This window comes from Clarias gariepinus, chromosome 26 (genome assembly GCF_024256425.1).
Source record: "Clarias gariepinus isolate MV-2021 ecotype Netherlands chromosome 26, CGAR_prim_01v2, whole genome shotgun sequence".
Lineage (NCBI taxonomy): Eukaryota > Metazoa > Chordata > Actinopteri > Siluriformes > Clariidae > Clarias > Clarias gariepinus.
The window spans coordinates 12,651,255-12,664,692 of NC_071125.1; the positions used below are offsets into that span (position 1 = coordinate 12,651,255).

The window sequence follows — 13,438 nt, forward strand, 5'->3', positions numbered from 1 at the left end:
CACAAAATTGGCCTTTATGGAAGAGTGGCAAGAAGAAAGCCATTGTTAACAGAAAACCATAAGAAGTCCTGTTTGCAGTTTGCCACAAGCCATGTGGGGGACACAGCAAACATGTGGAAGAAGGTGCTCTGGTCAGATGAGACCAAAATAAAGCTTTTTGGCCAAAATGCAAAACGCTATGTGTGGCAGAAAACTAACACTGCACATTACTCTGTAATCTAATGTCCCCACTGTCAAGTATGGTGGTGGCAGCATCATGCTCTGGGGGTGCTTCTCTTCAGCAGGGACAGGGAAGCTGAAAGTTCATGGGAAGATGGATGGAGCCAAATACAGGACAATCTTGGAAGAAAATCTCTTGGAGTCTGCAAAAGACTTGAGACTGGGGCGGAGGATCACCTTCCAGCAGGGAAACGACCCTAAACATAAAGCCAGGGTAACAATGGAATGGTTTAAAACAAAACATATGGCAGCAATATGGTTTTATGCCTAGAAAGAGTACATCAGATGCAGTATTTGCTTTGAGGATGCTGGCGGAGAAGTACAGAAAAGGGAACAGGGAGTTGCATTGTGTCTTTGTAGATTTAGAGAAAGCGTATGACAGGGTGCCAAGAGAAGAGCTGTGATATCGTATGAGAAGGTCTGGAGTGGCAGATAAGTGTTAGAGTGGTGCAGGACATGTATGAGAGCTGTAAGACAGTGGTGAGATGTGCTGTAGGTGTGACAGAAGAGTTCAAGGTGGAGGTGGGTCTGCATCAAGGATCGGCTCTAAGCCCTTTTTGTTTGCTCTGGTGATGGACAGGATAACAGAGAAGGTAAGTCAGGAGTCTCCATGGACTATGATGTTTGCAGATGACATTGTGCTTTGTAGCGAGAGCAGGGAACAGGTGGAGGAAAATTTGGAGAGGTGGAGGTATGCTCTGGAAAGCAAAGGAATGAAGGTTAGCTGCAGCAAGACAGAATACATATGTGTAAATGAGAGGGACCCAAGAGGATTGGTGAGGCTACAGGGAGCAGAGGTAAAGAAGGTGCAGGATTTTAACATGTTCAGAGGAGAAATTGTGAAATTGGAGAAATTTTGGACATTGAGAAATTGTGAATATATCGGTAGAAGGATGCTGAGGTTGGAACTGCCAGGCAGGAGGTCTAGAGGAAGACCAAAGAGAAGATTTATAAATGCAGTAAGGGAGGACATGAAGTTAGTTTGTGTGAGAGAAGAGGATGCAGAGAATAGGGTTAGATAGTGGCAAATGATTCGCTGTGGCGACCCGTGAAAGACAAAGAAGAAGATCCATGTGTTAGAATGGCCCAGTCAAAGTCCAGGTCTAAATCCAATCAAGAATCTGTGGCAAGATCTGAAAACTGCTGTTCACAAATGCTATCCATCTAATCTGACTGAGCTGGAGCTGTTTTGCAAAGAAGGATGGGCAAGGATTTCAGTCCAGATGTGCAAAGCTGGTAGAGACGTACCCTAAAAGACTGGCAACTGTAATTGCAGCAAAACGGTTCTACAAAGTATAGACTCGGGGGGCTGAATAATTACGCACACCTCACTTTTCAGTTATTCATTTGTAAAAGATGTTTGGAATCATGTATGGTTTTCGTTCCACTTCTCACGTCTTTCACGTGGAATTCCAATAAAATTGATTTATGTTTGTGGCTGTAATGTGACAAAATGTGGAAAAGTTCAAAGGGGCCGAATACTTTTGCAAGCCACTGTAAATTAAATTAAAAAATATAAGTAAAAAAAAAAAAAATAGCCCACGTTTAGAAAACGTTTATAAATTCTTTCCGACATGAGTTGGACTGGTGTTATGTGCAGAACGCCGAGAGATTTCCTGAAGCCCCCCGAAATCGTTGAAGCATTTTTTCTAAATAACGCTATCTTTAATAACTGATAAAGGTTTTGAGCTGTAGACAAACACATTCTCGCTTAAACAACTATTAAAACTACACCCGTGACACAATAACAGTAATATTTCGAACATTGTTTTTATTACAACGGCTGTGAGCGCGATCGTAATAACCATTCCAATTGGGTACCTTCTGTAATACACAGGTTGAGAACAGCAAAATTAGTTCATTCTTTTCAAGGGGGGTAAAATATTCTAGGTTTTGATCTGATATGGTTAGCTTATCTGCACCCAATAAATTGTCTGGTTTCAAAGCCTAAAGTCCTCACTACTACATGTTGTGGAGATTTCTGTGGTGGTGTTATACCTGGTTAATCGATGCCTTCTCCTCTACCAGTTAGACGAGGCTGATGTATATAGCTGTATGCAGAAGAAATAGCTTCACTAATGAATGGATCTCATACTCGTTCTGTTTAATTCGGGTTTCTGTCAAGCACAGTATCAAAGTCCTGATCTGTGATAGTTTCATTAACAGTGAGCGCTTTAGATGTACGAGATCTAATATTTAACAATTCTAGCTTCAGATCAGAAAGGTTGGCTGTGTATTTAATGGGCCTTTGGATTTGTGGTCTCTATGTTGATCAAATTACTAAAACAAGTTTGTCTTATGGAGCAGACACAGTCCCAATATGGGAACCTAAGTGACGACTCTGCACAGCTAGCAGATTGGATTAGCTTGTTTGCCTGCTTCCTGGCCTGGGCACTGTGTAGTCACCGATTAACTAGGCATGTTTTAAGACTATGAGCTCTATACCACAAGAAATAAGAGCAGCACCTTCCAAAGTGGGATGGACACCGTCCCGCCCTAACAGGCCAGCTTTGCCCTAAAAGGTACTTCAATTGTCTATAAAGGCCAAATTGTTTTCGGAAAACCTTCAGCGGTTCAGCAACCATTACCTGTTGTAAGCTATGTCGCCATGCTATATTGGGATGGGGCCAGATCATACTACTGCATCAGATATCAATGTATTTACATTTACATTACATTACATTTTGGCATTTGGCAGACGCTCTTATCCAGAGCGACTTACATTTTCATCTCATTATACATTTGAGCAGTTAAGGGTTAAGGGCCTTGCTCAAGGGCCCAACAGTGGCAACTTGGTGGTTGTGGGGTTTGAACCTGGGATCTTCCGAACCGTAGTCCAGTGCCTTAACCACTGAGCTACCACTGAGTTTAAACACCTTTGTAAAGTTATTCTTACAGTTTTAGAATAGGCGTCTGGGGGGGAACTAGAGGGATGAGGCAGCGCTTTGATGGCATTTGTGAGAAAACCGTGAAAATTATACATGTAGGCCAGAAGGTCTGGGCAGCAAAGAAGGAGAAAATGCCTTTTTTTCAAATTATACTCCACACTCTGTTTTTTTATGGCAGTTGACAGTGGCACGAACATTTCATGAAAAATCTAAATTTTCATAAAACTTAAACTGCTCTTGTGAAACAACCGTAAAAGATGACGAGACATGGACCTAATCCATAAAAGTCCAAAGTCTCGTGACCCGTTTAAAGATATTAAATGATGTTTCTACGACAAACTAGGGCCAAACGGTAGGCCTTTAAATTGGCCTGGGTTGTCACCCTTTTTCAGGCCATTTCCCATTGAAATTAATGGGGAAAAACGGGATAGTTTTTGGGGAATTTTGGGAAAACTGTGCGACGAATGTCTACCAAAAGTCAAAGAAAATTATTCCCGAATATTCTGCACGATTTGACACCTCATTCATGGGTCTACGATGAACAGTGCAGGACTAGTAATTCACAAAAATCCCCATTATAAGTCAACAGGGCAACTTTGGGGACCTTTATTGCCCCGGGGGTAAAACTTATACCCATGTGCATGGTATCTTTTGACACAGGCTGCAAACCTCTTTAAATGTGGTGAATTTCCCGTTTCTACAAAATTCCCTGTCCGCACTACAATCCTTCAAAGTTGGTATCAATGTTAAGTCAATAGGATTTTGGGGGTGCGAGACTAGTTACGCGCCGAACTTAAGAAGAAGAAGAAGAAAAAGAATAATAAGTTTGCAAGATAACAATAGTGATGCTTTGCAAGCACCACTAAAAATAAGCCTGTAAGATAGTAATAGTAGTGCTTTGCCTTGCAAGCACCACTAATGAAGGTTACCAGGAGAATCTAAAATGTGTATAGCTTAAGTAATGCTAAAGCTATTCCTGTTAATTACTTCTAGGTGTATTGGCTAGCACGATTAGCTTTGTGCTAATGACCCAAGGGTGTACAGTTTGTTTTTGTTACACCACTGTGACACAAGGCTTGATTGGATACGACTGGGTCTTGATCAAGTGGTCAATGTGGCCTAAAGTCTGCTCTGTGCCTTCATTTAACCATGAGCCGACCAACTGTTGGCCAAAACTGAAAATTGGATTCATTTGGAGCTGACCTTTCCCCACTTATTTACAGTCCAGTTCCTGTGGTCCTTTCCATACGTCTGCTTGGTTCTTCATTGCTTCATATTGATGAAGTGCTTTTCCTGGCTTTGCATGACTTCACCCCCACATCTAGGATCCTGTTCCAATCCGCACTATCTATGCATCAGTTTTAATTTGCCACTGTGTTTAAATGTCAATTGATATCAGATTACAGTTGTTGAATGACATGAAAATTTGTTTCTGGTTATCCCTATTAGTAGAGATTAATTTTTTATGTCCCTAGTGTCTGCAGTTTGATTTTGCCGTGTGTTTGCTATGCAGTCTGTAACATGGAAGAGGAAACTAATTATCACAGCAGTGGTTTTCATACTTTTCCTCAATAAATAAGATTTGACATCGATTTTGGGCAATCACCTAATCAAATTTTAGTTTGTGGTGGAATGGGACCCTGGAATGAAATAGGTGCCATACTTGTAGAGGTGCTGTAGTAGTGTCTTATTAGGGCCCAAGCACTATGACATCAGCATCTGGGGCTTTTTTGGGGTCTTAACCTACAAGTTGGAATTTGCTGCCATTAGGATGTCTGAGCGGCTGGGTCTCGGGCGTGGCACGGGGCCATCACATGAGTTTTTGCTGCATAGCTCATACACATTTGCATGTATGCAAGCGAAACCTGTGGCGCCCAACATCTTTCTCTGTGCATGTCATGGACTCTACTCAGCAGGAAGCCAACTTTGGGTTGTTTGCAACACACTCAGACACAAAAACACACGCGCGCACACACAATGGGTACTAAGTCAATGTACTTCCCCTAAGGGATTTATATAATTTATACGATCACCTCCAAATATTTTAGGGGGAATACTGCAAAGAAATTGCTAGATCTTTCACAAATGTGTCATAGGCATTTCTCATGTCATCAACTTTGTAATACTGTGATGCGTGCAGTTATGTTCGGCAAGGAAGGCCTGTGCCAGTGTAGAATATAACACAAGACAGCGTGACAATCACTTTCTACATTTATGTCATACTGTGAGTTAATAATATATCTGCCGAAACACTGGAGCAGCATAAGAAACGGCAGCGAGTTGACCACACTCCATTTCTAGGTAATACAGTAGTTGCATGTGGGTGGAGCTGTAGGTACCCTTTAGTGGACAACCAAACACATTCTCACATTCACAACGGCACATATCAGAGCATACGGAGTTAGCGGCTTGCATGACAATAATTTGACCCTTCTGAAACACAGTACCATATTTTCCACATGTGTAGGATATGTCATCTGACATGCCTGTTTAAGGAATGAGAAGCTGTTTAATACATTGGATAAGGCTAAAAGATTTTTTGCCAACAAAAACAATCACTAGTTTTCAATACAAAGGCCGTTTAATATTTGCTTAATTTTATGGCCAGGCTGCATATATTAAATGTTGGCTTGCTAAAGATGAGTTTAACCAGGAAAAAAAGCTTTTGTAAAGTATATTTTTTACAATAAATTTATAAATATAATACAAAAACATTTTTTTATACAATATATAGACAGAACAGTTAATGTCATATGCTACCTGTGTAAATGTATGTGTTTAAATCTCCTTATTTGCAGGGCCTTTTCTCAGAGAACAAGGAAAAACTGATTAACAATGCTGTCTTGGCACTCCTGTCCCAGGATGCTGAACTGGGTGGGCCCAATGCTGAATTGGAGGCTCAGTTTCAGGCCATCAGACGACTCGTTGCCTCTAAAGCTGGCTTTCAAGCTTTTACCCAGCTCCCTAAGTACTACCAACTGCTACTACTACAAATGCATAGTGATGATAATGATGATTATTATTATTTTATTATTATTATTATTGTTATTATTATGACATATGTTGTGACATTAACTTTCTAAATTCAATATATCTCAATATAGATCTGCCATAACATTTTGACCACCCATGTAATATTGAGTAGGTTCCCGCCAAAACATCGTCAAGGCATGGTCACCACTAGACCTCTCAAGTTATTCAGTGGTAAATGGCACCAAGCCGTCAGTAGTCATCATTTAAGTCATGTAAATTGCGACTTGGACATGTTTTTCCAGCACGTCCGATAGATGCTTGGTTAAATAGAGATCTAAAGAATTTCGAGGCTTAGTCAACACCTTTACACTATTGTTGAGCTATGTTTGCAGTCTGGCAGGATGCATTGGATGAACGTAAACAGGTGACAGTTAATTGTTCTCATGTAGTTTACTGATCAGCAGTGGAAGCAAAAAGGAAACTTCACCTAAGTTTACTCTCTTATGTTGCAAGCATGTGCAGAAAGATGTTTATTTTAATTAAAGAGAAACACTTGGCTCAAGTGTTGCTAATACATACCTACTGAATGGATTGTCAAATCACCGGTTTCACCCTAACTGAAAATTCACTGCTATCTGATTGTCTTTTTAAATTTTTGCCTCTTCTTTTTCCCAATTGGGCTGTTATTACAGTTATTAGCGGAATGTTACTCTTCACGTAAATTATATCACATGACAGCCTTCATGCTAATGTTCAGTAGGGTTCAGTAGGTGGTAAATATCGAAGTAATACCCACATGCTGATGAACCATGATCTTTTCCCCAGTTACAGTAAGTAACAGACACCATCTGCCACCCAACCATCCACATAAGGCAAAAGAAAATGTGATTCATCTACTGCTCCTGTGCACATTGCAGGAGCTTTTGATAGTGTATGCATGGGCACCCTGAACAGTCTGCAACTATGAACTGTATTTTCTGACAACTGCCTATGTCCAAACTGTTTACTTTATGCCTAATATAACCACCCTCTTCCAGGTCTCTTCCAGAGTTGATCAATGTTAGTCATTTTAGTGGTCATAATGTTATGGCTGGTCAGTGTATATCTACTTAAACACTGTTTATTTGAGCTTAGTACATTGAAGGTGATTAGCAAAAATGTATGTGAAACTACATTTTCATATATTCTGACCAGAATATTCTCATGGTCAGGGAGCTCATGTATATGTTTAATGTCACATACAGATGGAATTCTACTTTTACCATCGCGCCTTACGGCGGCAGCATTTGGGTTTTTGCGTTTGCTGGCTATTACCGCTGAGTGGCGCTATATAACTATAGACTGAGACCTCAGCCCTTAGTTCATTCTCTCCAGGATTAATGAGAATCAATTAAAACATTGTAATTAAACAAATTCATAATCACAGTACTAAAATTACAGCACAATTTTTTTAATTAAATCTTTTTAGGATCGAATTTAAGCAACGTAAACGTTAACATAGTGAGCCTTCAGATTGTATTATGTGTAATTAGAAAAGCTACACGTTTAGGGTTTTGTGTCATCTTAGATTTTGGATTCTTTAAGTTTGTAGTAGATTTATTAACTAAAATAAATTAAACTAAATGGCCATAACATTAAAACATTGTCAGGATGTGCTACTGCTTCAGCAGACGTCGTTGTCATTTAGCCCAGCTTGTGTTTTTGTGTTATTATAAGAATGAAATTAAAAACAACAACAAAAAAAAAATCGGTGTGCATCAGAATGTCAGATTAATGTGCAAAAACTATATAGTAAAACTATATAAGCTACATAGCCTTTACAAGACTCCACTTTCATTTAAGTGCACTCACAATGATGAAAAAACTTTAATTTTGTAAAGTAATGAAAGCAAACAGGGTGCGCTATTCTGTATTGTTTTACATGAACTTGAGCACGTCAGAAAATGAAACGAAACTTGCCTTACAGACGTGAAAAATATATACTTGACATGTCTGCTTTTAAACTAATTAAAAACTAATTTTAAACAATAGCCCACGTTAAGAAAACGTTTAGAAATTATTTCAGGATAAGGCTGCGTTGGGTCTCTGTTATGCGCAGGCGCTAGGAGATTTCCTGAAGCTCAGATCTCTAAAATTGTTCGGCTATTTTTTCTAAATAAACGCTATCTTTAATAACCGATGGAGGTTTTGACCTGTACACACATGCATTCTCGCCTAAACAACTCTTAAAACTACACTTGTGACACAATAACATTAACATTTCGAACATTTTGCAGGCTGCCGTTTAGAGAAACCAGAGAATAAAGAATAAACCAGTTGTTGTGTCAAAATAACCCAACAAGTTATTCATTTGTAAATGACTCACTACATCTCATTTGACCCAACATGAGCAATTTTTTGAGTTATTATGTTTTATTCTGAAAGTCTATTTTACCAGTTATTCTTATATTTAAAGTTTGATGTCCTTGAATGTATTTCTTAAAATAACAATAAACGGATACAAACAGAGATAGGCTATATAACAGTTCATTCTTTGTTCAAATAAAATTATCAAGTTATAAATTATTATCAATAGTGAACTTGATGGTCTGTCTAAACAATATTTAACCAGTGTTTGGTTTTTTTGACTCATTATTGTACAATAAATATCAATAGCTCTGGTTTAGATTTTTCATTTTTGTTGTATAAAGTACTCAGATGTGAAAATTACCATCACTGTAGTTTTTTTTTTTTTTTAATTCAACTGATTTATTTTGGCCGCTGTCATTTTGCACGATAATTACGGCGGTAATAGGCATGCTGGTTGTCTTCCTACTGTAAGCAGTTTGCTTAGTCACATTTGTAGCATCCCATGTTTGACATTAACACTTGCTAGCAACATGCTTTCTAAAAAAAAAAAAAAGCATTGTGTCCAAAGTTAAAATGTATTTATATAAATAAACTACTGTCATGTCACAGCCCAAAATGTCTTAAAAAATGGGAATTCCTGGCAGTTGTAACAATATTTTTCCTAAGGATAAATCAAAAGAAATATAATAATTTATACACTTGTATAAAGATCATTATTTCTGCCTTCTTTTCTTAACCTAATTTTACTTAATAAAACTCCTTACTAAATAGAAGGTTGTTAAACGCAGCTCATGGGTAGCATGTTGAGCCTTTTATCTGTAAAAGATCTACACTTCCACATAATGGGACTAAGTAAATTGGCTTGCTCCCTAAAGTTACTCATATTACTGTTTCTGGCTAAACTGTCTTTTAATCATATCCTGGTCCAGTGAGCTCCTTTATTGAATATTATTTTAGATTTTCTTCTCCTTCTTGGATTTTTTTCCCCTTTTTATCGCTTATTTATTTTATTTTATGGATGCTCTTTAAGCTTATTCATTGTGCTTGTTAGTGCAGTTACAGACATTGTTTTATTTATGAGTCTGGTGAACTCATAACTACTAATATATGGTGTTCACAGATGTAAATGTGTGTGCTTCAGGTTTAGGGAGCGACTGGGTGTGAAGACTGTTAAAGCACTGAAGAGGAACAATAATGGTGTGACGCATGCTGCTGTTGACATGCTTTGTGCTCTTATGTGTGTAAGTAGCTGGCTGACCCTTGTAAGGATATTTCTCTATTTCACCCGGACTGTCTGGACTAGCCTTTACTTTAAGACATAAATGTTTTAATTTGAACAGGCTGGGTAAATGTAAAAAAAAAAAAAAAAAAAAAAAATATTGGAATTAAATCTGTATACAATAGCCAAGCTATTTTCAAGATCTACTGACTAACAGTTTAATTTCACCCCCTTACAATCTCATATTATTCCTTATATCCATGTTTTTGGTTTCTGTCATTGTGGACTGTATTTATTATTATTTTTAGTTTTGTTTTTTTCTGTGACTTCACTCCTATTTTTCACTTAGGTTTCAGTGCGATCTCACATTTTAGTTTTAGTTATAATGGGTAATTTTTAGGTAGGGTGCAAGTAGTTTTAAAATCTTGCTGGTACCTAAAGCAAGAAGAACAAACTGTTGCGATTGTGCACATTTTAGTACATCTTTTTGGAAGCAACCTAGGTAGATAAAGTGTTACGTAAGATGACATAATGCTAGCAGATTTGTTTCGCGCTCACACACAAAAACGTACACATACATCACAAAGATACACACAGACACTAACAAGGTAGTCGTACACACACATACTAACACACACACATCACAAATGTTATCACAGACAGACACCACACACAAACCTGCACAAACACATGTACATCATGTTTTTTCCGTCTGCAGCCTATTCCACGCACATACACATCACAAATGTTAACAAACACACACACAAACTATTAAGCCACATTATGTTAAGTGTGCAAGTTGTCCGGTGCACCTGGGGGCGATAGCTTTTTGTGGGTCTTAACAGGCGATGGCGCAGGTTGTTTGGGCCCGCTCATCGTTGCTTGCAAACCCTTTCTCTCTCTCTTTCTCTCTGTCTATATATATATATATATATATATATATATATATATATATATATAGCCAAGGACATGCAATGTGCTATGAGCTCTAAATGTGTAGCGAGTATCGTGTGAATACATGCAAGTGTGTATGAGCTATGCAGCAAAATCTCTTGTGAGGGCCCTGAGGGCCACAGGCGAAGACTCTCGGGCATCCTAATTTTTTTTTTTTTTTTTTTTTTTTTATTTTATTATTATTTTTTTTTTTATTTCCCACCTTTATGGAGGTCTTAACATGCTCAAAAAAACATGAAAATTGGCAGACAGTTTGGAATCTGCTGCCATTAGGATGCCCGAGAGTCTTCGCCTGTGGCCCTCAGGGCCCTCACAAGAGATTTTGCTGCATAGCTCATACACACTTGCATGTATTCACACCATACTCGCTACACATTTAGAGCTCATAGCACATTGCATGTCCTTGGCTCAACTCAACAGGAGGCCAGTTATTTTGGGTCGTTTGCAAAAACGCACCCAATGGATTTTGATATACTCCTCCTACGGAATCTATACAATCGGCACCAAACCAGGGCGATGTGATCTAAAGACATTTAGGATTTTTGATATCTCAAACGGGTCAGCCGTGACGATGCCTTAAACTTATGCTGAAAGGTTAATAACACGCACGCACACACATTACAAATGTTAACACTCTCACACTCACACAAACATATCTACATGCACGCACACACTCATACACACACGCATATCACACACTTGCATATCACACACACACACACACACACACATCACAAATGTTAACACTCGCATGCATGCAGAAATGGACGCATACATCACACATGTACACACGCTAACAAGTCCCGTCTCGCAAACGCGTTACACATACTAATACACATCACAAATGTTAACATGCAGACACATACACCACACACACAATCATGCAAAAACACATTTACTTGTCTCACACACACACACACACACACACACACACACCTCTGTCTCTCTCTCTCACACACTAAACACTCACATTTCTCACACGCACACACACACACACACACACACACACACACACTAACGTACTCAACAAATATTTAGGGGCTAAACTGACATCAGCCCTATATAGTGTGTGATGTGCGCAAGTTGTGCAGTGCACCCGGGCTGTGATTGCTTTTAGTGGGTCTTAACACACTCAAATAACACACAGGTTGTGTGGTGCATCCGGGAGGCGATGGCACAGGGTGCTTGGACTTGCTTATCATTGCTTACCACTATATTAATTAAGTTGTTTTGCTATGGGCACTCATTCAGGAATTTCATGAACTCATTTCTGTGTTCAAAATTATCTGTGAGGTTTGTTTTTTCTCCATTTTCACAGTTTTTTTTGCTAGAGTTTAAAATTGTATTTTTTGACATAAGTTTAAAAGTCACACATGAATCCATGACATCAGCCACATTATGAAAGCCCAGTTTGTGTTTTATGTAAAAAAGTGAAATTAGTCACTACATTGGTAAAAATGTTAAACTTACACTAATTTAAAAAGAGCACTGAATCAAATCATTTAGATTTTTTTTTTTTTAAGTATTCAGACCCCAGATGGTTTAAACTGTCTTAATGTCTGTTCTGCTATAGCACACAAAAGATGTTTGCAACCTCATGGGCTGTGAAATCTATTCTCCAATACGCTATATGGACAAAGGTGTTTGGCCAAACCTGTTAAATAATTAATTCACAAGTTCAATTAGGCCCCTTATCTCAAGTGAAGGAGATAATCTTATTATCTTAATGCTATAGAATACCAAGAGATCTTGGACAATAATATGCTTCAAACATTGTGGCAACAGTTTGGGGGAGGCCCTTTTCTATTCCAACATGAGTTGTTTGCCTGTATTATCTGGTACAGCTTCACCGACTGCTTTGTTTCTTCCTTGGCATATTAATATTTTTTACCAAAGCATTGAGACACAATTTATATAACATTTCTTAGTAACACATGTGCTGGTAAGTTTTAAATCTTACATGTAGTACAATTCGATTCACTGCATTCAATTCAGAAGACTTTTATTAATCCTGTAGGGTTTTATAATAATGACAAAGAATGACTGTTGCATTCTCCACCATTAACATGTAGTGTTTTAGCTCTGGATCAGAAGTCAACAGTTCTTTATAAAGAAACAAGAATTTATTTGACTAATTTACGATACATAAAACTACGCTAGTTAAACACATGCGCACACAGACACACACCACTGTTCTTTAAATAAAGCAAGCTTTCGATCGATATTACGTATCCCATATCCCATATCTTACACACTCATTTCTATCTTCATCTAATAAAAAGGGGTTTGTAAATGCTGATTACAAGTCTTAGTTATATCAAATAATCAAACATTACACACAAATATAAAAACACACTAATTAAATATATGTATACAAGTTTTTTTCCCTACTGGCACTCTTTAAAGATGGTTTAAAATAGTGGCCATGTTCTATGCCTCTTTGTTCATTGAAAAGCATGCTCTGTAGGTCAACGAGGTCGCTGATTTACACCATTGTTTTTGGGCTTACTTTGAGGCATCTGCTCTTAGCGTGGCTCTAGGAACAGCAAACTTCCTGTCCCATGCCTAGTTAAATTTCCTGCGGCTTCGTTTTATAAACGCTCCTTTATGTTTGCGGATCAGATAAGGTTATCTGGATGGCGACATGCAGGCTGGGAGAGGGGCTCTGGAATGTGATCGGTTGATAGCTCTCTTTGGGGGCTCTGTTCGTCCCTACTTTACCAATAGGAAAAAAAATTGCTTTATTTAAGCTGCTTAGAATAAAAAAAAAAAAAAGATCACAAAATAACACAAATACAAAAAGTGGGAAATCAACAAATTCAGAATAGTTATACAA

The 13,438-nt window shown here is 38.2% G+C and overlaps 1 protein-coding gene across 4 annotated transcripts in view; it reads left to right on the forward strand.

The window, feature by feature from the left end:
- The window catches only part of LOC128514134 (dnaJ homolog subfamily C member 13-like), a 223,522-nt gene that overhangs the window by 88,417 nt on the left and 121,667 nt on the right, over window positions 1-13,438 (forward strand). For all 4 annotated transcript variants that reach the window (XM_053487837.1, XM_053487839.1, XM_053487836.1 and 1 more), the window contains exons 12-13: window positions 5,906-6,075; window positions 9,571-9,670. In XM_053487837.1, coding sequence (XP_053343812.1) covers window positions 5,906-6,075; window positions 9,571-9,670 — 270 coding nt within the window. The remainder of the gene's footprint in view (window positions 1-5,905; window positions 6,076-9,570; window positions 9,671-13,438) is intronic.